We start from the raw sequence: 21,488 nt of genomic DNA on the forward strand, positions 1-21,488 counted from the left end.
AGTGGCAAAACTGTTATCAGACAAAAGAGACTTTAAGACAAAAACTCTTATTAGAGACAAAGAAAGATATTTTATAATGATAAATGGGTCAATCCATCAGAAAAACATAATAAACACATATGCACCTAACAACATACCACATTTTGTTATGACCCAGTCTATTTAATTTCATATTCAGTGAAGTAAGTTTATAAAACCAACATTGCTAAGGAACTGCCAAGGCAACAGTCTGTTAGACACCCTTAATACCAATTAAATTATAGCAACATAACATGCTTATATTTGAGTTTGATTTTAACCACACACATTTCCCTCCTCCATTCTACCATCCCCCCCTCTTTCCACCCCTCCACCAAACAGCGAACCTCTATCTTTTTCTTCTTCACTTTCAAAGCTTTCTCTTCCATCATGTAGTGGGCTAGATGGAGAGCTGTAACTCTCTGAAGATGTTTCTCCGCATGTGTCATGTCCAGATCCAATGTCCAAATTCACATCTAAAATTAACAACTCTATTTTTAAAAATCATGTTAAGTAGTTCAAATAATTTCTGAATTGAACCATTAGAAATTAATGGCCATGTAAATATATATTTTTTAGTTCTTCTATAACCACCTAAAATGCTTGTCCTCGATTTAGGTGAAAATTCATTATTGAATCACAATTTTAATAGAAAACAATTTAAAATAATTGATAAATACATTCCTAAAAGCATGGAGGAAGATGTCATTCTTACTGACTTTATGAAACCAGTCAGTACAAAGGTTCTTTGTAGGGTCTAATACTATCACTCTGATCTACTTTCTAAGTCTCAGTATTTTAACTCCTCGAGTTGATGAAAGTTCGTTCTTTGAAAGAACTCAAAAGTAGATCTGATTTACAAAATGTGTTTTAAGTTAAAATTACTATGTTTGAGGCATTTAAAAGGGTAAATTGCTTTCCATCTACTAGACTTGAGTAGCCCCTTGAGTTCTGTCCAGAGACCAAACCTCATGTAGAGTGAAGTGTGGGGGTACAGCACCCACCATGATTAATTAGCTATCGGCTGGGGGCACAGAAGAGTTTATTGGTATATCTAGCACTGGGCATTTCTGCACTGCCCCTAACTTAGGAAACTGTCCATTCATTTCTGTAAACCCAGTAACTAACTAGCATAGCTCCTGCCTTAAAGCAAGCATTCATAACATGTTTAATGTATAAATCTCCTTATAAGGCCTTCCAGAAGGATCTTATAAAACTATCACTGAAACATTTCCTCTGCAACTTACTAGGACCAATAAAAGGTAATGATTATTAATCACTTGGGCAAAATACATTAGAGAAAAAGATGTGGTTTGTGTCCTGAGCAGTTTAGTTGACTAACGTGCTTTTAAGGAGGGTAAATTTATAATGGTACTAAGATTGCAAAAGGTGACCTAGTGTAGCCCAGCCACTCAAATATTAGATGAATACTGAAGAAATAAAGTCAGTAAAAATGCGCATGGTGCTAATTCTTTCTGGGCAATAAAATGCCAAACTGCCAAGGTAAAACTACACAAAATATCATGAGGTTATAAGAGAGGCAGAAGTGTTACATGAGCAAGTAAGAATTTTACAAGAAAGTAATCCAGAGTACACTTAGGCCCAACAGGCTCTGAATTACCAGTCACGTGACTAAGGAAAGTGATGCAAACTAACACCAGTGGTTTTTTAAAGACAATTTAATGTGCTATACTGGCCAAACAATAAGGCATTAAATTGTACTAATGGAGACAAACCTGGTGGCAATAAAGAAAAGAAACTGGAAGGAAGAAATAACAGAGACAGGGAGACTGGCAGAAGGTATTTCCACTAGTCCATGAGAGAGACCACGTGTTTTTTTTTTTTTCCAGCTTTTCCTCCCTCTTTTAGCTCATCATCACTGGAGACCTCTAAAATAGTGAAATGTGATAACATCTTCTTGGAATTAAATGCTTATATAAAGTACATGAGTTTTTTTCCATGTCATTTTCCCCTCAAAGAGACTCACCTGCTTCAATAAGATGCCCATATGATTTCAGATTAAAAATGTAACCATTTTTCTTTTGTCAATATTCAATCTCTTCATACAAATATCTAGTTTGAAAATATACCCCCTTAAAAAATATATTCTGGCCTGCCATGCCAGAGACCTGGGTTCAATTCTCAGAGCCTGCCCACGCTAAAAAAAAAATTTGATAAATATATATTTATTAAAATATATAAATTTTTTATATAAAAATGTAAATATATATATTTATATCCTGGTTATTTATACTGCATCATAACTGAATGTACTAACATCTGAATAAAATCTAAATAAAAATCTTTATGGGTGGGTGAAGCCATCTGACAAATCTGTTAATCAGACACAAGGACAAAACATTATCCTAGAGGTCTGTGAGCTTTTCTCTCTTTATATCTTATATTATCTTTACTATTGATAGTAAAGGTAAAAAACACAGACAAATAATCAATGAACCAGTACAAGGAGCATTTCTCAGCTAAATGAACGTAAAACCTTGGACTTAAAAACAAAGGGCCCCTCCCTGAGGGATGGGGAAAAAATATGGAAATATTAAATTTTACCACCAGGGAACCCCCCCCCCCATACTGTATCAAACATTAGGGACGACCAAATCCGTAGGCCAAGCCCTTGATCTTGAGCTTGCTCTTGTGAAGCTTAGATAGGTGGCAGATGAGCTTAGCATACCTATAGGTATGCTAAGAGTTACTTCCAGAGGACTACTTTTGTTGCTCAGATGTGGTCTCACTCTCTCTAAGCCCAAATTGCAAGGGAAATCATTGCCCTTCCCCCTACATGGGACATGACATCCACGGGTGAAAGTCCCCCCTGGTGACATGGGAGACGATTCCCAGGGATGAGTCTGGCCCTGGCATCATAGGATCAACAATGCTATCCTAACCAAAAGGGAGAAAAGCAGTGTAACAAATAAGGTATCAGTGGCTGAGAAAGTTCAAATAGAGTCGAGAGGCAACTCTGGAGGTCAATCTTATGCGAGCTTCAGTTAGACATTGCCTATCACAGCTTGTCAAACCCCAACCAAAAAAACATTCCAGCGAATCCTAAAGAACACCTAGTGCATTAGATAAGATTCCATGAAGGTTCCATGCACTAGGGTAACTTTACAGAAATTTGCAACCTCCAGATGGGTCCCTGAACCAAATAAGTCCTGAAATGCAGAGTGGCTAGCCTCTCCAGACATCAACTAGTTTTCCATTCCTCTATCCCATATTATTGACAGCCTCTTCCCACATGAAAAAGTTAGAATGGGCAGAGCCCAAATACCCCTAAAGAGTGGGAGAAAGATGAAAGGTGATGGTGGACTTATAAAGAGAAGGTCAGGTTTAACAAATAAGTGTGATTGCTGAATCATTATATTGCTATTTCTTTTGTCTGGGAGCAGCTAGTAGTAAAAACTTAAAAATGTGGAGTTGTGGCCCATGCCAGGCTCTGAAGTCTGTTCTGCAGCTGATTGTTGCCATGCTCTTTGAAATTTATTGCTTTTTTGTATATATATTGTTTTACATAAAAAAGAAAAAAAAAGTTGTGATAAATGCACAGCTATATGATGATATTATGAACCACTGATTATATACTTTGGATGATTACATGGTATGTGAATATATAATATATATCAATAAAAAATAAATAACATAAAAAAATACATTAAGGAACCTTAAAATAATGGTGGTAAATGGAAACCACATGAACCTTGTACAACAAAATCTTGAAGATATGAATTCCCCTAAACCCCATAAAACACTATAAAGGACAGTTATTAAATCACAAAAAGGGTCAAGAATATTCTGAAATATATATGGCTTCCATGAGGGTGGCCTGCAAAGATGTGGGGGAGGTCTTCTGTGTTCTCTGAAACTGCACTCTGGAGCAGAGCCTGGCTTGAAAAGGAAACAAGTTAGGAGACTACTGCCAGCAAAGGATGGGAAAAGGCAGGTCAATGTAATTGTGGCAAAGGAAATGTTTACTTCCATGACCAAATCATATCCCTTACATTAACTCTGCTAACATTTTAAAATTGTTTAGGTCAGTCCTTGCTTTACATTAATGCAAGCTAAAAGTATAAAGATTTCACATGACAGCTTGAAGCCTACTAATAAAATAAGCATCATGCTGAATATATTTGGGTGATAGGTAACTGAAAGAAAACAACTTCCTTACCTTTCACAGCACCACCATGGGCATGCTGAGCACCGGAGAGCCGAATGCCATTTATTCTACTATTCAATCTGTTGTCAGTTTTCTTAATTTTCTCCCTAAACCGAATGTACATGTCACAAACATTTTTCATGGAGTCCTCTACTCAGCACATCAAGTACTGTATTATCAAAATCCCCCTCAAAAATTTTTAAAGATTAAAGAAATTAATTTCAGTAAGGTATAATTCGAACAGTAGTAAGAGTCACCCTTCTTACTGGACAGTTCTGAAAGTTCTGCTCCTTTAAAGTGAATATATTTGACAATAGCTTTAATTTTATCACCTGTATCTGAAAAACTTAAAAAATAATAATAAATTATTTTCTTTTATTTAATTTAAAAAATAAATTAAAAAGTTAAAAATCTGAACTTAAAAAATAAAGCCCAGAAGTAAAAATATATAAAGAAAGCTAATGGAAAAATACTATTTATATTACATAAACTAACATACCCATAGTAGAATACATGTTATGTCTTTCCTTACCAATCTGATACTAGAAACATTAAATTGTACCTACTTTTCTATTTGTGGTTTTCCTTTCTTCTTATTTATTGAAGATAAGCTCCATTTTTCAGCTGAATGCTGTTAGAAAGAATAGTAAGACCAGAGTAAAGCTAAACCATTATAATCATGCAGTTATCCTCTTGTTCTGATATCAAACATTAAATTGTCACCTTCTCAGTTGTATATTCTAATAAATTTTGATTTCCAACCTATTTTTGAAATCACCTACTAGTACCATTAAAATCTGTATATCCTTAAGAGTCTTAAGTTTTCACAAGAAAACTACTTTTTAGTTTGCTTTTTGAAAATGAACCTGTATTCTTCTGACCTCAAGACAAAACACAATGAAGTGACGGGTATTTGTTATAGGTTTACTTGTATTCTCCAGAAGTTCACACTGGTAAAATTGACAACACATACTTTTTTTTTTCTACTAACTCTAAGAAAAAAAGGTGTAGACACTGAAGTAAAACTGTTCAATGAAAACATGCCATTAAATAAATATGGATTTTCACTGAAACAGGCCATTAAATAAGTATAACTGAGACAATTTACTATTTCTCAAAATATGCTTTAATGCTTTACTTTGTAAAAACATATTCTAGAACAAGTTAACAGTGGATCTGAGTGTTGGCCAGAGATAAAATTAGGTTAACAATTCTATTTTCTAGATAGAAAAAGATTCTTTGCATGCCTGCGGATGATGCCGCTGTACTACACTAAACCTACCTGAGAACATTGTGCTCTCTTATTATATTCAGTTCATAAGGAAAGCAAATGTTTCCTGTGACACAAGTGCCAGTAAACTGGCCCAACTACTCATGAAAGAATCTCAGTTTCAAAATTCACATCACTGGTAGTAGCAAGATAGTATCTGAAATGTGAACGATTACTCCAAAAGCAAGAAAATTTGGCATAACAATTTAATGTACTCCCAGTTAGAATAAACATTCAGGTATCTTATTAAAGTATACAAATTCTGCATGACAAAGTAAATCTAATTACTTCTTCAGTTCTCAGAGGAGCTTAGAACATATATACCAGGTTAAGTTTAAAGTTTAAAGCATTTTTATCATGCTTTCATTTCCTTTTGCCAGATGTATCAGATGACAGAATATTTGTAGAACTCAATTTTCTTATAGAGTAATAATGCTGTAACTGTTTTGCAAAAAACAAATCGTTTTTACCTGGTCAGCTAAGGTCACACAGTGCTCTGGGTGCTGTATGGTGGTGCAGCCTTGCTTCCTCCAATCCACAATTCCATTCTGTTCAGAATATTGCAAGGTCAGTCCATCCAATGGAGAACAACTTGTACCAATAGTGCTATCAAAGGAAAAGTGTGCATATCTTTAAATTATGAAAAATTGTCCTCAATAATCTATCCTGTGAAATCACACAATGAAGAAGCAATAGTAACCCTTTCCTCAGTACATTAGCTTTCTACAGCATTTCTAGTGATAGTTCTAAACAACAACAACAAAATGCATATTATAGGAAATAAACCAATACACATCTACTTTATTTAATAATTGACACTATCTCTAAAGGGAGTAATAATACATGTGTATTTTGCCTTTGGACTCTATGCTATGGCCATCTTACAATACTTACAATTGGGGAACAGAAAACCTGTATACCTCTAAATTTGGAGAGAATTTCTGTACTAAGTACTGCATATAACTGCTATATGGAGGGATCAGATAATGACTGAAAACCAAATGAAACTTAACAGAGAAGTGGAAAATTCACAAATCTGTGAATTTAGCCTTAAAAAATGTACCCTTAAAAAAGAAATAGTGTACCCTTAAACAACCAGTGAGTTCAAAGACATCACAAGGGAAATTAGGATATATCTTGGGGCTAATTAAAATGAAACACAACATATCAAAACTTATAGGATGCAGCAAAAGCAGTGCTCAAAGAGAAATTTATAGCTCTAAATGTCACATTGAAAAGCAAGAAAGGTCTTAAATAAGAGACCTCATCTTAAAACTGGAAGAACTAGAAAAAGAAGAGCAAACTAAACCCCAAATAAGCAGAAGGAAGGAAATAACAATGATTAGAGTGGAGATTAATGAAATAGAGAATAAAAAAATAAATCAATGACACCAAAAGTTGTTTGAAAAGATCAATAAAATTGACAAAACTTTTGCTAGACTGACAAAAAGGGGACACAAATAACTTAAAAACAGAAATGAAGAGGGGGTCATCACTACCGACTCCACAAAAATAAAAAAGAACTACAAGAGGATACTATGAATAACTACATTCCAACAAATTAGACAACCCAGATGAAATGGACAAACTCCTAGACACACACAAACTTCCTACAGTGACTCAAGAAGAAACAGAAGATCTCAATAAAACAATAACTAGCAAAGGGATTCAAACAGTAATTTAAAAACAAAAAACAAAAAACACCTCTCAACAAAGAATGTGTCATAGGAGAATTTTACCAAACATTTCAGAAGATTTAACACCAATCCTGCTCAAGTTCTTCTAAAAAATTGAAGAGGGAAAAATACTTCCTAATTAATTCTACAAAGTCAACATCATCACCATCCTATCAAAGCCACATAAAGACACCATAGGAAAAGAACATTACAGACCAATGTCTCTTGTGAATACAGACACAGAAATCCTCAACAAAATATTAGCAAACTTAATTCAACAGCATATTAAAAGAATTACACACCAGGATCAAGTGGGATTTATCCCAGGTATGCACAGGCGGTTTAACATGTAGAAAGTCAGTTAATACAATAAACTACATTAATAAAAAAGGGAAAAAATCACAACATAAGCAAATCAATGAATGTAATATACCACAGTAACAGAACAAAGGGAAAAAAAACACATTATCATTTCAATTATGGAGGAATCACGTTTGATAAAATCCAGCACCCATTCTTACAAAAACACTTAGAATGCTAGGAATAGAAGGAAAATTCCTGAACATGATAAAGGCATGTATGAAAAACCCACAGTTAACATAATACTTAATAGTAAAAGCTGAAAGCTTTCCCTCTGATATCAGGAATAAGACAAGAATGCCTACTGTCACCATTATTATACAACATTGTACTGGAAGTTCTAGCCAGTCATTAGGTAAGGAAAAAACATGAAAGGCATCCAAATCGGAAAGGAAGATGTAAAACTTTATTTGCAAATGACATGATCCTATACAAAAAAATTCTGAACAATCCATGACAAAGCCACTAGAGCTAATAAATGAATTCAGCAAAGTGGCAGGGTACAAGAGCAATCACTGTTTCTATACACTGATAATGAACAACTGGAAGACTAAATTTTTAAAAAATTCCATTTATAATAGCAACTAAAAGAATAAATATACCTAGGAATAAATCTAACCTATACATATATAGGTTATACGACATTCTGTGTTCATGGATTGGAAGATGACTAAATATTGCTAAGATGGCAATTCTACCCAAAGCAATTTATAGATTTAACGCAATCCCACTCAAAATTCCAACAGCTTTCTTCACAGAAATGAAAAAGCCAAATATCAAATTTATATGGAAGGGTAAGGGATCTCAAATACAAAAGCCATCTTGAAAAAGAACAGAGTTGGAGGACTCACACTTCTTGATCTTAAAAAGATGGAAAAGTTTTGGTAATGAAACGTGTGGTAGCACATTGTGAATGTAATCAACAACACTGAAATATATATTTAGATGCACTTAAAAGGAGGAAATACTAGGTTTGTATATGTTAGAATAAAATTTTAAAAAATATATCCACATGCCTGTACAACACATTGACCCCTAGAGTAAATGATGGACTATAGTTAATAACACCATAATTATAAGAATATTCTTTCATCAATTGCAGCAAATTTACCACAACAATGCAAGGTGTTGATAACAGGATGACATCTAAGTAGTATCTGTATTTTACACATGATTTTTCTGGAAACTTACAACTTCTCTCATAAAAAGTAGTAAAATATTAAATAATTGAAAAAAAGAAACATGCAAGAGAAACTAATCCAGAGAGGATCCAGACAATGGAGTTATTGGACATGAACGCAAAATCCTAGTGCTTTTCCAGAAGCCTACAGTCTCCAGATGGGTCCCTGGACCAGGTAAACCCTGAAACCTCGAGGGCCCAGCCTCTCCAGAACATCAGTGAGTTCCATCTCCCTATCCCATATTAGTGACAGACCCTTCCAACATGAAAAAGTTAGAATGGCCAAATACCCCTAAAGAGTGGGAGAAACATCAAAGGTGATGGTGGAGTTATACAGAGAAAGTAGGGTTTAAAAAAACATACGATTGCTGAATCATTAAGTTGATATTTCTTTTAGTTTCCAGCATCTTAGAGCAGCTAGAACTAAAACCCTAAAATTGTGGAATTGTAAGCCATACCAAACTCTGAAATCTGTTCTAGAACTAATTGTTGTGCAGTGCTTTGAAATTTATTGCTTTTTTTATATGTTATTTTTCACAAGAAAGAATAAAAAGTCAATTGTAATGATAAAAAAAAAGTTTATTCCTTCTAGCTTCCTATATTCTGGAACAGCTAGAAAGAAAATTCTGAAAGGATCGTATGGTAATCCATGACAAACTCTGGGATCTGTCCTGTAACTGCTTGTTGAAGAGTACTTTGAAAACCACTGCTTTTTATTTCTTGGCTTTGTATATATGTTATATTATACAATAAAAAAGTTAAAAAAAAATACTAGTGCTTAACATGTCCAACAAATAAGGCAAGATTGAGAATTCTGGAAAAGTACAGAACTAAATTTAAATACCAAAACTATAAAATAAACTGAAATTAAAAACTCAGTAGATAGAAAATAGATGCAGAAAATTAATAAAGAGGAAACTTGGTCAGAAGAAAACATTCATAATGGAATACTGAGAGGAAAATAATTTGAAAAATATAACAGAGTTTAAAAGACATATATGGTACTGAGAGGAAAATAATTTGAAAAATATAACAAAGAGTTTAAAAGACATATATGGTACATAATGAAAAATCCAACACACAGGGACCTGAGGTCTCTGGAGGAGAAAGAACACAGGGTTGGGGCAATATTTAAGAAGACAACAGCTAGGACTTTTTTAAAGCCAAGAGATATCAAGACAGATTCAAGGAGAATTCATTCAAAGAAAGCTAACAAAGTCTTTCACAGGGCAACTGATGAAAACCAGACACTGGAAAAATCTTAAAAGCAATCAGAGAATTTTTTTTAATTAATAAAAAAGTTAAAAAAAAAAAAGCAATCAGAGAGAAAAAACATTTTACCTTTAAAGGAGCAACAATAAAAGGGACAGAAACAATGGAAGCCAGATATCTCATGTTTTAGTTCTCCCCAAAAGCTGAAACTGGAATGAGCTGTTTATTTGGGAGCTGATCCCAGGAAGCAGAAAGTGAGGGAATAGGGACAATAAGATAGAAAGGAAGAAAAAAAAAAAAAACACTATAATTGAGGTTGTCACCATCAGCAATAAGGGATCAAAACCTCTGAGACCAAAAAAATTAAATACAAGAGGGCGGTGCGATGGTCGCTCAGTGGCAGAATTCTCCCTTGCCATTCCCGAGACCTGGGTTAGATTCCTGGTGCTTGCCCATGCAAAAAAAAACCATATATTTTTTTAAATAAATAAATCCCTGGGACCTCCCCCACCAGCTGAGGGTTGACCCTGGGTGATTTAACTCCCTTGCACTTCTGAACTATGCTTGTTTGAGGGTCAAGCAGGTTCCTAGAGAATCAGAAAAGATCCTGGGGCAAAAGGTGGAAAGACTGGTACATCCTGGAGGTGGGACAGTTCTAACATGAGGGAGCCTGAGATCACACAGCCTGACTACTGCATCTGCAGCAAAAAATCAGAGGTGGGCTTAGGATACCGTGCAAGCACCAAAGGCATGCAATCAGGACACAACGAAGCTACCTGTTTCAAAGCACTGTTACAAAATATCCACCAACAAATGCTACACCCAGCAAAAACATCTTTCAAAATGAAGGCACAATAAACAAATTTTTCAGACAAAAACTAAGTGAATTCATCACTGACAGATGTGACTATAGGAAATACTAAAGTAACCTTCAATACACAGGAAAATGATCATAGATGGATGCTTAGAGATACATGAAGGAATGAAAAGCAATGGAATGAATAAAATATAAATACTGAAAAAAGGTTTCATGGGGCTTAGAACAGAGAGAGAATTAAAAACATGATAGCTCTGGTTTATGAGTCAAGAGGAGACAAATGAAGTTAACAATGATCTAAGGTCATCAAAATGTTTGGAAAGTGGTACAAGCACAAATTACTATGAGACTTAAGTCAAAGATGAACCATATAATTTCTAGGGTAACAACTACACAAAGAGAAAAACAATGTCTAACCATAAAGGCTATAGGAGAAAAACAGAATTCAAAATAACCCAAAAGTCCCTGGACCAGACAAGTCCTGAAATGCAGAAGGGTCAGTGTCTCCAGAACATTAACTGGTTACATCCCCATCAGATATCAGTGACAGGCCCTTCCAACATGAAAAAGTTAGAATGGGCATAGCCCAAGTACCCCTAAAAAGTGGAAGAAAGAGCAAAGGTGATGGTGGAGTTATACAGAGAAGGTCGGGTTTACTAAACGAGCATGACTGCTGAATCATTACACTGTTATTTCTTCTAGTTCCCAGCATCTTAGAGCAGCTAGAAGTAAAAACCTAAAGTGGTGGAATTGTAACCCATACCAAACTCTGAAATCTGTTTACAACTAATTGTTGCTTTGAAATTTATTGTTCTGTATATATGTTTTCAAACAAAAAAGGAAAAAAAATTTCTTCTAGCCTCCAATGTTTTGGAGCAGCTAGAAGGAAAAATCTCAAATAGTGGAATGGTAACCCATAACAAACTCTGAAATCTGTTCTGCATCTACTTGTTGAAGTGTATTTTGAAAATCACTGCTTTTTTCCCCCCCTTTTCTCTGTATATATGTTATATTTAGCAGTAAAAACCTTTTTTAAAAACACAAAAGAAGATAAGTACAGAAAACAAACATAAAAAAGGTAAGACAAATAGAAAGAGAACAAAATGGTTGAATTATATCCAAATATATCATAATTAAATTAAATACAATACTGATTTTAAAATGCATAAAGACATTTATATTTTAGAAATTAGATACCTACTTCATGATGGTACTTTTCCCGGTATGCTTCTTGTGGATTATGGTATGCTGTAATACATCTAAAGTAAGGGAAAACGTTGTTAGTTTATTATACCAAATGTTTTAGCAAAAATCCAAAAAGTTTTTTTAAGTTTCTGTGATCAGGCAAAACAACTCCATGAGAACACGGAGCCATGCACGAACACTTCTAAGCATTTAACATTTCTCAATACAAAAATCTCTTAAAGAAACCATTTTTCAAGGACAAAATAAGCTACTGGATTTCCTGAAATAGACTTTCAAACATATTTCACCTAGTAGCAAATTAATCTCAGCTAAAAAATTCCACAGTCTAATGTGGGCATGCTACTGTAAAGCTACACCATTCGATTTCAGATAGAACCGTTCTGCTTTTTTGGTTTGTTTCTTTTTGGGCGGGGGGTGGTGCATGGTCCGGGCATGGAACCTGGGTCTCCTGCATGAAAGGCATGCATTCCAACCACTGAACTACCTGTGCACCCAGAACTGTTCTTTTAAACATTAAAAAAATGAAGTGTTTTGAGTATTTTAAAAAAACATATCTCTTATAATAAACTCCCATGTATACACCTCCTATGATTTTTTGTTTGTTTTTGTTTTTAGGAACCAAAATATTGCAGATACAATGGAAAGCCTTTCTTCATGCATTCCGCTCTCCCTCTACAGAGGTTAAGCAGTCCCTTGAACTTTGTGGAAACATTCTGGTGCATGTGTTTCTTTTATACTACCCATATATGTGTTCCTAGACACAGAGGTGCTGCATGTTTGAATATACTATAAATATCCTTTTTTCAATTGCCACAGAGCACAAATATACCAAAATTTATTTGTAACTTTACTAACATTTAAAATATTCAGGTTATTCCAGTGATTTGCTATTACAAACAACACTGCTGTGAACATCAGGATCTGGCTCCCCCTGAGCACATGCACAACGACTTTAAAGAAGTAGAATTGCTGGAGAGCAGCATAAAATTTATCTCCGATTTTCCTATGTTGAGCCAAATTTCTTTCCAAAATAGCTATACTAATTTATACTCTCAACATCAGTGAGTAAGAGTTCCCATTACTTCATATCCTTGATAATGTCAGACTTAACATTTTTTTTGACAATCTGATGAGTGTGAAATGGCATCTTATTGTTTTAATTTAGCATTTTCTTGACTACTAGAGAGGCTGATCACTGTTCAGTGGCCACTAAATTTCTTCTTCTATGAATTGCCTATTTATCTTTCATCCATATTTCTGTTAAGTTGGATTTTTCTCATCAACTTACAGGATTGTTATGGGATTTAGTTATTTTGTTTGTAAATATACTGCAAATATCATCTCCCAGTCTGTGGCTTGATTTTTAACTATGATTTCTTTTGTCCTATGTTCTAATTTAATTTAGATTAGTAAAATTTCCACTAGTGTTATGAAGAAGAAACTTAAGAAACCCTACTTTCCCCAGATACAGTGTATTTTCTTCTGAGTTCAGTTATTTGTTATTTACTTGATAGTTTGTGCACATGATGCAAGTGGAGATCTAATTATGCAATTTTTCTTTACTCATGGAAAGCCAATTGTGCCAAAACCATTTACCGTTTTCCCCATTATTTGTAATGCCATCTCTATCACGCTTCAGGTTTCCACATTTATGTTTTGTGTCGCCTTAACCTGTTCCAATGGTCTAAGTGCTTATTCTTGTGCCATTAACAGGAAGAATAACTCACTCCAGTAAGGAACATTTACCTTCTTCCTGACTTGAAGCTTCTGAGCTGTCTTCTTTCAAGTGTTCTAATATCTTAGAGGTCTTCAGAGAAGACTGTAAGTTATCTGCAGGAAATATGCAATACTATTAACTTTGTAGGAAAATTCCATTAGAGAGAAAATAAATATAATGATTATTTTTCCCCCAAAGAAGTTGAGAGTGGAAGCTAGTAGCAAAAAGAACATTTCTACTAGTTAGAGTCTTTGGCCTAAATTACTACGGGACTGGGCATGGGGACCTTCAAAGCAGAGCCAGCTCTTTCTGCAAGAACCATAAGATGTGCAGGGACTTAATCTAGTTTGCTCCTGAGTAAGATGGGGGAAAACTAGATTGGTGCTTACCAAACAATCTGTGGTGTGGTTAGCTTTTGCTTTTGTTGCTGTTTTAAATTTCCAATTTGTTGTGGACTGTTACTTTTGTGAAATACAACTATAACGTGACAATGTCAAATTGCTATATTAGTCTCTCAATATCTATTATCAATTTCTGTTCTGTATTACAGACCAGTAACTAGCAATTTGTGGACCAGCAGTGATCCAAAGAATGCACTTTGATAGCAATGGACTACCTTCTCCATTAAAATATAGACCAGCAGGATTCTAAAGTTCAACGTCTTAAGTCCTCAGGAATTTAATAGTTGTCTGCACAGTGTTAGAGAGTGTCAGAATATGGTGTGCTGCTCTGTATCTCAGGGGAACAAAATTTCTAAAGCTGTCAATTTTATGCATGAAAATAAAAAATGTTCACTGGTGAAACAAGTCAGACATACAGGAGCATTATCCTGACAAGATTTTCTAAAACCTCAAATCGTGTACTGTAAATATAGTATTTTAATTTTACAACAATCTGATACCTTAAAACAAAATCTACCAACAATCTCCTTAGCATTCATTGCACATGTAATTTAAATAGTCACACTCTCAAAATGAGTTTTCTATTATTGTTATATATATATATACTACTCACCTAAGTGAGTTTTTCTGCCAGCCTGTTAATCTCAATTAAAAGCAATATTGTCTTCAGTGTATGTTTAGAATTAAACAGATGCTATCTACAGATATTCATGAAAAAGTACTCACACTTGGTTCAGGAAGAAAGCATTGACTATTATATCTACACATCTTCAGACTGATCAGGATTCTCTTGCCACTACTAGGGCATAAATTTAACCATGGCATTTCCCTTGCTTAACTAAAATTTATGATTTCATGAATAGTTTAATTCTAATTGCTAATGTTTAAAATATTTAAGGTACATACACATATATCTTTATTTTACACATATATATACACATGCACACACACAGAGACACTTTAAAAGTTAACCACCCTCCCAAAAAATAAATAAAAAAACAAAAATTAACCCAAACATGTTATAATATCCAATTTATATTAATATATTTCTCACCTCTTTTCCCCCCACATCTGAGAAAATACACATTTTTTTCTCCTTTAGGTTAATGCAAATATGACTTTGAAACAGAAAAGATTTAAAGAAAAAAACATTTTTCCTATACTGGCTGTGTTTAACGACTGCAGGAATTCTCCTGAAGCACACATCAATTTTACTGGCAGAACATCTAGCTGAAACAGATGTTTGTATCATACTAAACACAAAGCAGACTGTGATGAGTGCTGTAACCCAAGGGTAACACTGAACTTTAAGAACATAAGGAAAACCAGGAAAAGTTTCATGGAAGAAGTGATATTTCAGTTGGGTCTTAAAATGAATGTGATTTAACAGGCTGTAACAGAAGGTGGGTAGCGAAGAAGTAACCTTCCCCAAAGAGAAGTATGGTTCTGCGATGTGCTCTCTAAGCCCTTGGACTATTCTCCCTGATAAGAATGTCTTTCCTTCCTTGGAGGCACTGGGCCAGGGTTATCAATATGCTCTCCAGAAAGGCTGGAAACTAAGGTCAGCCACATTTACTTTGGCCCCCAAGGCTTGGGTGAGCTTCCTTGGCTGCCACGCACATCGTTGCTGGGAGAGGTAAGCGCTGCCCGCACAACTCCAGTGGAAGAAGACAATCATAAGCCATGTGTGCGTAATTTTCTGGTCTCTGCTGCGCTCATCTCTTTCCTTGGCTGATTTAAATTTACATCCTCTCATTGTAATAAACTAATCATGAGTTTAACAGCTTTCCAGGAGCTCTGTGAGTCCTTCCAGCAAATTACTGAACCTGACAGTAGTCTTGGGGACCCCCGAATTGGCAAACGGTATCATATGTGAGGGTGGACTTGGGGATGCCTGCATGCTACAGAAGGGCATTTAAATCGGGCATTTAAATAAGAGTACAGAGTGAGCAAAGACACTGAGACAGGAAATGATGATGTTCTGAGTAAATACCGAGCCTTCGAACAGCTAGAACACAGGTCAAAAACGAGGCTCAAAGAAGCTCATGATAGGGCTTGACCTTTGTACAAATTTTAAAGGTTTTCAATAGGAGATTGATCCAACTTTATATCTAAGGTAATCCTGGGATAGGTTAAATAGAGTGAGAAACCAGAATCTAGGAGAAGAGCTAGGCTTAGAGATAAACAGCCTCTGCATGAAAGAAAGAAAAGTCTAATGTAAAACAATAGGATTGGTAAAGAAGGGACAGATAGGGAGACATCCTGTGTCCTGGCCTTTAAATGACTAGATATGAGGAGGAAAAGTGAAAGGAATAAGACTGATGTCCCCAACTAAGGATGAGGGGAGGACGGGGAAATCATTAATGGAGACAGGGAGAATAGGAAGAAAGGGGCAGATTACAGATTATACACTATGCAACCAACTTCAATATAGCATATCTCTTCAATCTGTAAACCAGCTGTGACATTTTAACATCTCTTCAACCTGTAAGCCAGTTGTGTATCAAACACCTTCAGAATCAGGGACATCCAAAAAGCTTTAAGATACCCAGACATTGCCTTTGAATCAGTCTATTTTGTTATGTTTGCTTTTAGACATTATTCTCTTCAAAAACTGTAGTGTAAAAGTCATTAAAAACTACAAACATTTCATACTCGTATGTCACTACTCTTTGACTTTGACTAAAACAACAATCTCATACAAGATGGCATAGTAAAGCAAGAAAACCAATCAAGTTAGATTCATACAGAGGAACAGAAGGATGCTTACTGAGACTGTGTAAAGATTCTGATGATATGGACTGAAAAAAGCTGTGTACTTTCTGACTCTGTAGAAAAGCTTGTGATGAAGTTGAAAATAGCTGCCTGCGTATAAAAAGAAAAGAGATTTGTTAATTTCATATAATACATATCCAAGAGAATCTCATTTTAGATTAGAAAGCAGATTAAGTGGCAGTTTAATTCAAGCTTAAGAACTATTTTATTTTCCTAAAGAAAATATTATTTCCTACAGGAGGAAATATGTAAAAATTGGTAAAACTTATTTGCAATAATCTACTAAAAACATTTGGTCGCCCCCCCCTCCATTTGGGCAGGCACCCAGAATCAAACCTGGGTCTCTGGCATGGTAGGCAAGAACTCTGCCTGCTGAGCCACCATAGCCCACTCCATGATTTGTTTTTAATTTTTAAAATTTTATATAATCTAGAAAGGTTTCAATTCTGGCAATGATATATTATTTCAGCCTTTTGTCTAAGTCATCAATAGTTGCCTTTGTATTCAAAAAAATAATTGGAATTTCTTTACTCTTCTTCGTAGGTGTTGTTACTTTTCATCATTTGGCTGTGCCATTAAGGAACTTTCCCACACTCTTAACATGAGAATTGGCAAGTTTGTAAATTAAGAGTCTTGGAAAATAATGAACACAGTGGTCAGGTCACTTAGTTAATATGTAGCAAGTATTTCTATATCCTCAGGTATGACTAACTGATGATTCATGTTCAGTGTGAATCATACCATGACTCTAAGTTATGTGTCATCTTTGAAAACCAATTACCCCATATTCTACTAATGTAATTAAAGAATTCCAACTGGAGGTCTTCCCTACAGTGTTACCTGTAAAAAGGCTCTTTAGCATATGCTACAACACAGTTTTAAAGGATAGCCTACTCCTGGATTTGAATACCTAAAAGCTGAATCACCCTAAGCAAATTATTCAGTCTTTCAGTCTCGATTTCCTCAAGGGAAAGACCTAGAATTTATGCAAATAAACTGGCACACTGCCTGGTACACCGGTGCTCAACATACAGATCCCCTTCTATTATTTAAAAATTTTTTTTTCAAACTTTTTTTATTATGAAATATAACATACATATATACATAGAGATAGACAGATAGAGAGAGAGAGAGAGAGAGAGAAGTATTAAATTTCAAAGTATGGTTTAACAAGTAGTTCGTTCTAGAGTAAATTTCAAAGTGTAGTATGGGTACAGTTTCACAATTTCAGGTATTTCCTTCTGGCTGTTCTAATACAGAAACTAAACAGAAATATCTACATAATGATTCAGTAGTCATAATCCTTTGTTAAATCCTAACTTCTCTATTATACCTCCTCCATCTCATGTGATCATTCTCTCAATCTTCAGGGATATTTGGGCAATGGCTTTTCTAACTTCTTCATGTTGAAAAGAGGTGTCAACATGATGGGGTAGGGAATGCAACTGATTGATGTTCTGGGAGAGACTGGTATTCTAACTTTCAGGGCTCATCTGACACAGGAAAATCTGGAAGTTTTAAGTTTCTGAAAAATAAACAACCTTCTATACTTTTGAACACTTTAAATGCTCATTCAATTCTAATTCTTAATTTCTCCTCAAGGTTTTTGATCTATCATTTAGGTTTGTATAAAATCATTAAATACCATAGGAGATGACGACTCTCATGGGTCAGAATTGCTTTGTATATGAGGCAAAATTGTTCATGATACTGAAATGTGGAGGTACATATTCAACAGGAGGTATAGGTGAAAAATGAAGCAAGGGAGAACAGTTAGATTTGATGTAAGGAACTAGCCTGAATTTCTAAGTCTGAACACATGACAAAGAAGATGGGTTGAAAACCCTAAGGCAGTACTGGAACCTGTGCCTACTTACATTCACAAACTAACTGACCAAAAGCACAGTCAAATCTTCAATTCAAGACCTGCAAGCCAGATGCCAGCCTAGATGCTACCTATGACCCCAAATATCAACGCATATCCGCTATACAAAACACCAAGGTACACATTAAAGCCATACGAGATAAAGGCAGAGGACTGAAATCAATATACAGACTGAAGTCAAGGCTCATGAATCCATAAATACAAGACCTTTCAAGTCACTGGGGCAATATATTACTAATTAAATGAAATGAACGGAAACAACAGGGTTACATTTTGACACAACAAAAATAATCCATCCAACCTCACATGTACATTTCAGCACCATAATTTTCATTTTCCTAATTTATAGCATATTTGGAACTGATGCAGTGTGCTCTATAACCAATCAATCCTTATTTCGCTTATAAACTCATTTCCCATTTCTCACTTTTCATTTTCTTACTCCATTCTTTATAAATACTGCATTTCTTAAGTGACACAAATGATGATGCTACTATAATCTGAAATGCAAAACTGAGAATGAAGTGTCCTAACGTCTGATTATCAGTGTGGAGTTGACTGGCTAGACACTTGGGAGAAGTTATGGATCCCTACCATACTCCTTACACCAAAATAAAATACAAATGAATCAAAGATTTAAAAATGCAGTGTGTATGTAAGGGTGGGGGGAGAAGTACTAGAAGAAAACATCTTAAATACAAAATACAACCTGTGAAGAGAAAACGTCTTTCTCAGCATGACACAGAGCCCTGAAATCATAAGAGAAAAGAATGATAAATCTGACTACCTTAAAATTTAAAACCTCTACATGGCCAAGAAATAAAGACAAACAGGGTTCCTTTCTTTAATCTAACTCTTATAAGTCAGTAAGACCAATACCAAAGTGGAAAGTACCACAAAGGCCACTCACGGGAAAGTACAACAAAATACATACATACACGTAAATCCAAGAGCCCATAAATGCACAGGAAATTCCTGTAAGGTTACATACGATATTAGGGACTTTTCACACTATACCTTGCCTCACATTTTTCACTATTAGCTTGAATAAATACCTTTACAAGTAAAAGGGACATCTTAAAACACACATACACACACACACAGGCAAAATAAGACTACTGCTGAGGAGAATCCTGAAGAACTAAAACAAGGAGTCAGACCCAGTATTTTAACGGTGGTCCTGGCTAAGAGCCAAATTTCTGAACAAGGCTCCTTGTGGAAATAATTAATCCCCCCACCCCACTGAAAACTCTCACACTTAAATAAAAGCTGCAAATATGTACAAAGAATTTTTTCTTCCTGAACTGTAAGTTGCTTATCTGATACACCAATACCTGGAACTGCATCACTTCTTATAAAGACATTCTACAATCAATATCAGGAAACTTATAACTGATAAATTATTACCTTCTAATTTTCAGACCCCATTCAAGTTTTGCCAGTTGAACCCAAAACGTCTTTTTTATCAGCGACCCCACTGAGAACCCCACACTGCACATAGCTGCCACACCGCTCCAGCTCTTCGCTCTGCCCTCGACTCTCACGGCTTTAAGAGGAAGGGCAGGGAATCTGTGGAATATTGTCAGTTTAGGTCTGTCTGATGCGTCCTCATGTTTAGATTCATGGCAGGAATGTCCAATGAGAGACGCTGTATTCTTTTGCTGCTCCGATCTCATGGCAGAAGATGCCAATTTGTGATAAAGTTCAATTTACTTGATTAAAGTGGTGTCTGCCAGGCTTCTTCATTCTAAAGCTACTCTTTCTCCCCTTATAATTAATAAGCATTATTTTGTGGGAATTTTGTGCAAAGGACTTTGACATTCCTCAAGCATTTAATTTATTCATTTATCCATTTATTTCAACATGGATTCATGGTTTCCTACTTTATTCAAAGATACTACTACTATTTTGATATTCAACTTGCCTGAGATTTGGCTTGTGTCCTTTAGACACAGCCACATCATTCTTGGGCCCTTCCTTGCTTTTTGGCATAGCAGTCTCATCTTGTACTTTTCCTTCCCCAGCCCTGGGAAAAGCCCAGGAAATCAGCTTTTCCTACAAAGAGCCTTAGTCCTTTTAATGGAGAATAGCACTTACAAAGCAAGATCTGGGCACTAGATATGCCATTACCACTGGGCCGCTGCTGCTACCAGGCCCTTTCAATGAACAAAATTGTGTAATAAATGGACACACATATCCTATACACACCACTGTATTTATTTGTCTATATATATATACTGGCAATCGTGAGTTCATACCAATTTCCTCAATTCCAACAGACACTCAGTTCATTCTGGCTCTCTCCTTTTCCACACTTCAATTTTCTTCTCCAAAAGTGAGGAACCTGGTTCCCATTATCCTTAATGTATTTACATATTCGACCAATCACCCTGTCATAGTTGGTCTCCCACTCCCACCCTGCTCCCCTCCCTACCCTACTGGGCTCCCCCACCCTGCACTGTCCTTCCTCATGGATGTCCCCTATGCCCTTCTGGGGCTCAAAAACACTGTGCCAGGCCTCCAGCCACCCTCAGCCACACGTGGGTGACCTCCCCACTCCACATGATGTTTCTCTGTCCTGATGGAGCTTCCTGCCTTGCTCTGCCTCCTTCTTGAGTGCTTTAGACTTAGCTATTCTGAAGGGCTAGGGGACAGAAGAATAAGAGCTAGTGATGACTGTTTAAAAATGAGACTGTATGAAGATATAGTCAACCTCATGGTGAGTTCAGCACGTCTCCCAGAACACATATATATCAAGTTTTAAATATATACAAATATGTTCTCACCTAAACAAATATGTGAG

General features: G+C 35.5%; 1 protein-coding gene across 2 annotated transcripts in view; it reads right to left on the reverse strand.

Annotated features, from left to right (window-relative positions):
* The window catches only part of ZCCHC2 (zinc finger CCHC-type containing 2), a 60,709-nt gene that overhangs the window by 7,398 nt on the left and 31,823 nt on the right, over window positions 1-21,488 (reverse strand). For both annotated transcript variants that reach the window (XM_077135309.1, XM_077135310.1), the window contains 7 exons: window positions 16,796-16,890; window positions 13,654-13,737; window positions 11,903-11,960; window positions 5,927-6,062; window positions 4,753-4,817; window positions 4,199-4,293; window positions 366-494 (listed from right to left, as the gene is read on the reverse strand). In XM_077135309.1, coding sequence (XP_076991424.1) covers window positions 366-494; window positions 4,199-4,293; window positions 4,753-4,817; window positions 5,927-6,062; window positions 11,903-11,960; window positions 13,654-13,737; window positions 16,796-16,890 — 662 coding nt within the window. The remainder of the gene's footprint in view (window positions 1-365; window positions 495-4,198; window positions 4,294-4,752; window positions 4,818-5,926; window positions 6,063-11,902; window positions 11,961-13,653; window positions 13,738-16,795; window positions 16,891-21,488) is intronic.

This window comes from Tamandua tetradactyla, chromosome 18 (assembly GCF_023851605.1).
Source record: "Tamandua tetradactyla isolate mTamTet1 chromosome 18, mTamTet1.pri, whole genome shotgun sequence".
In the NCBI taxonomy this organism is placed as follows: Eukaryota; Metazoa; Chordata; class Mammalia; order Pilosa; family Myrmecophagidae; genus Tamandua; species Tamandua tetradactyla.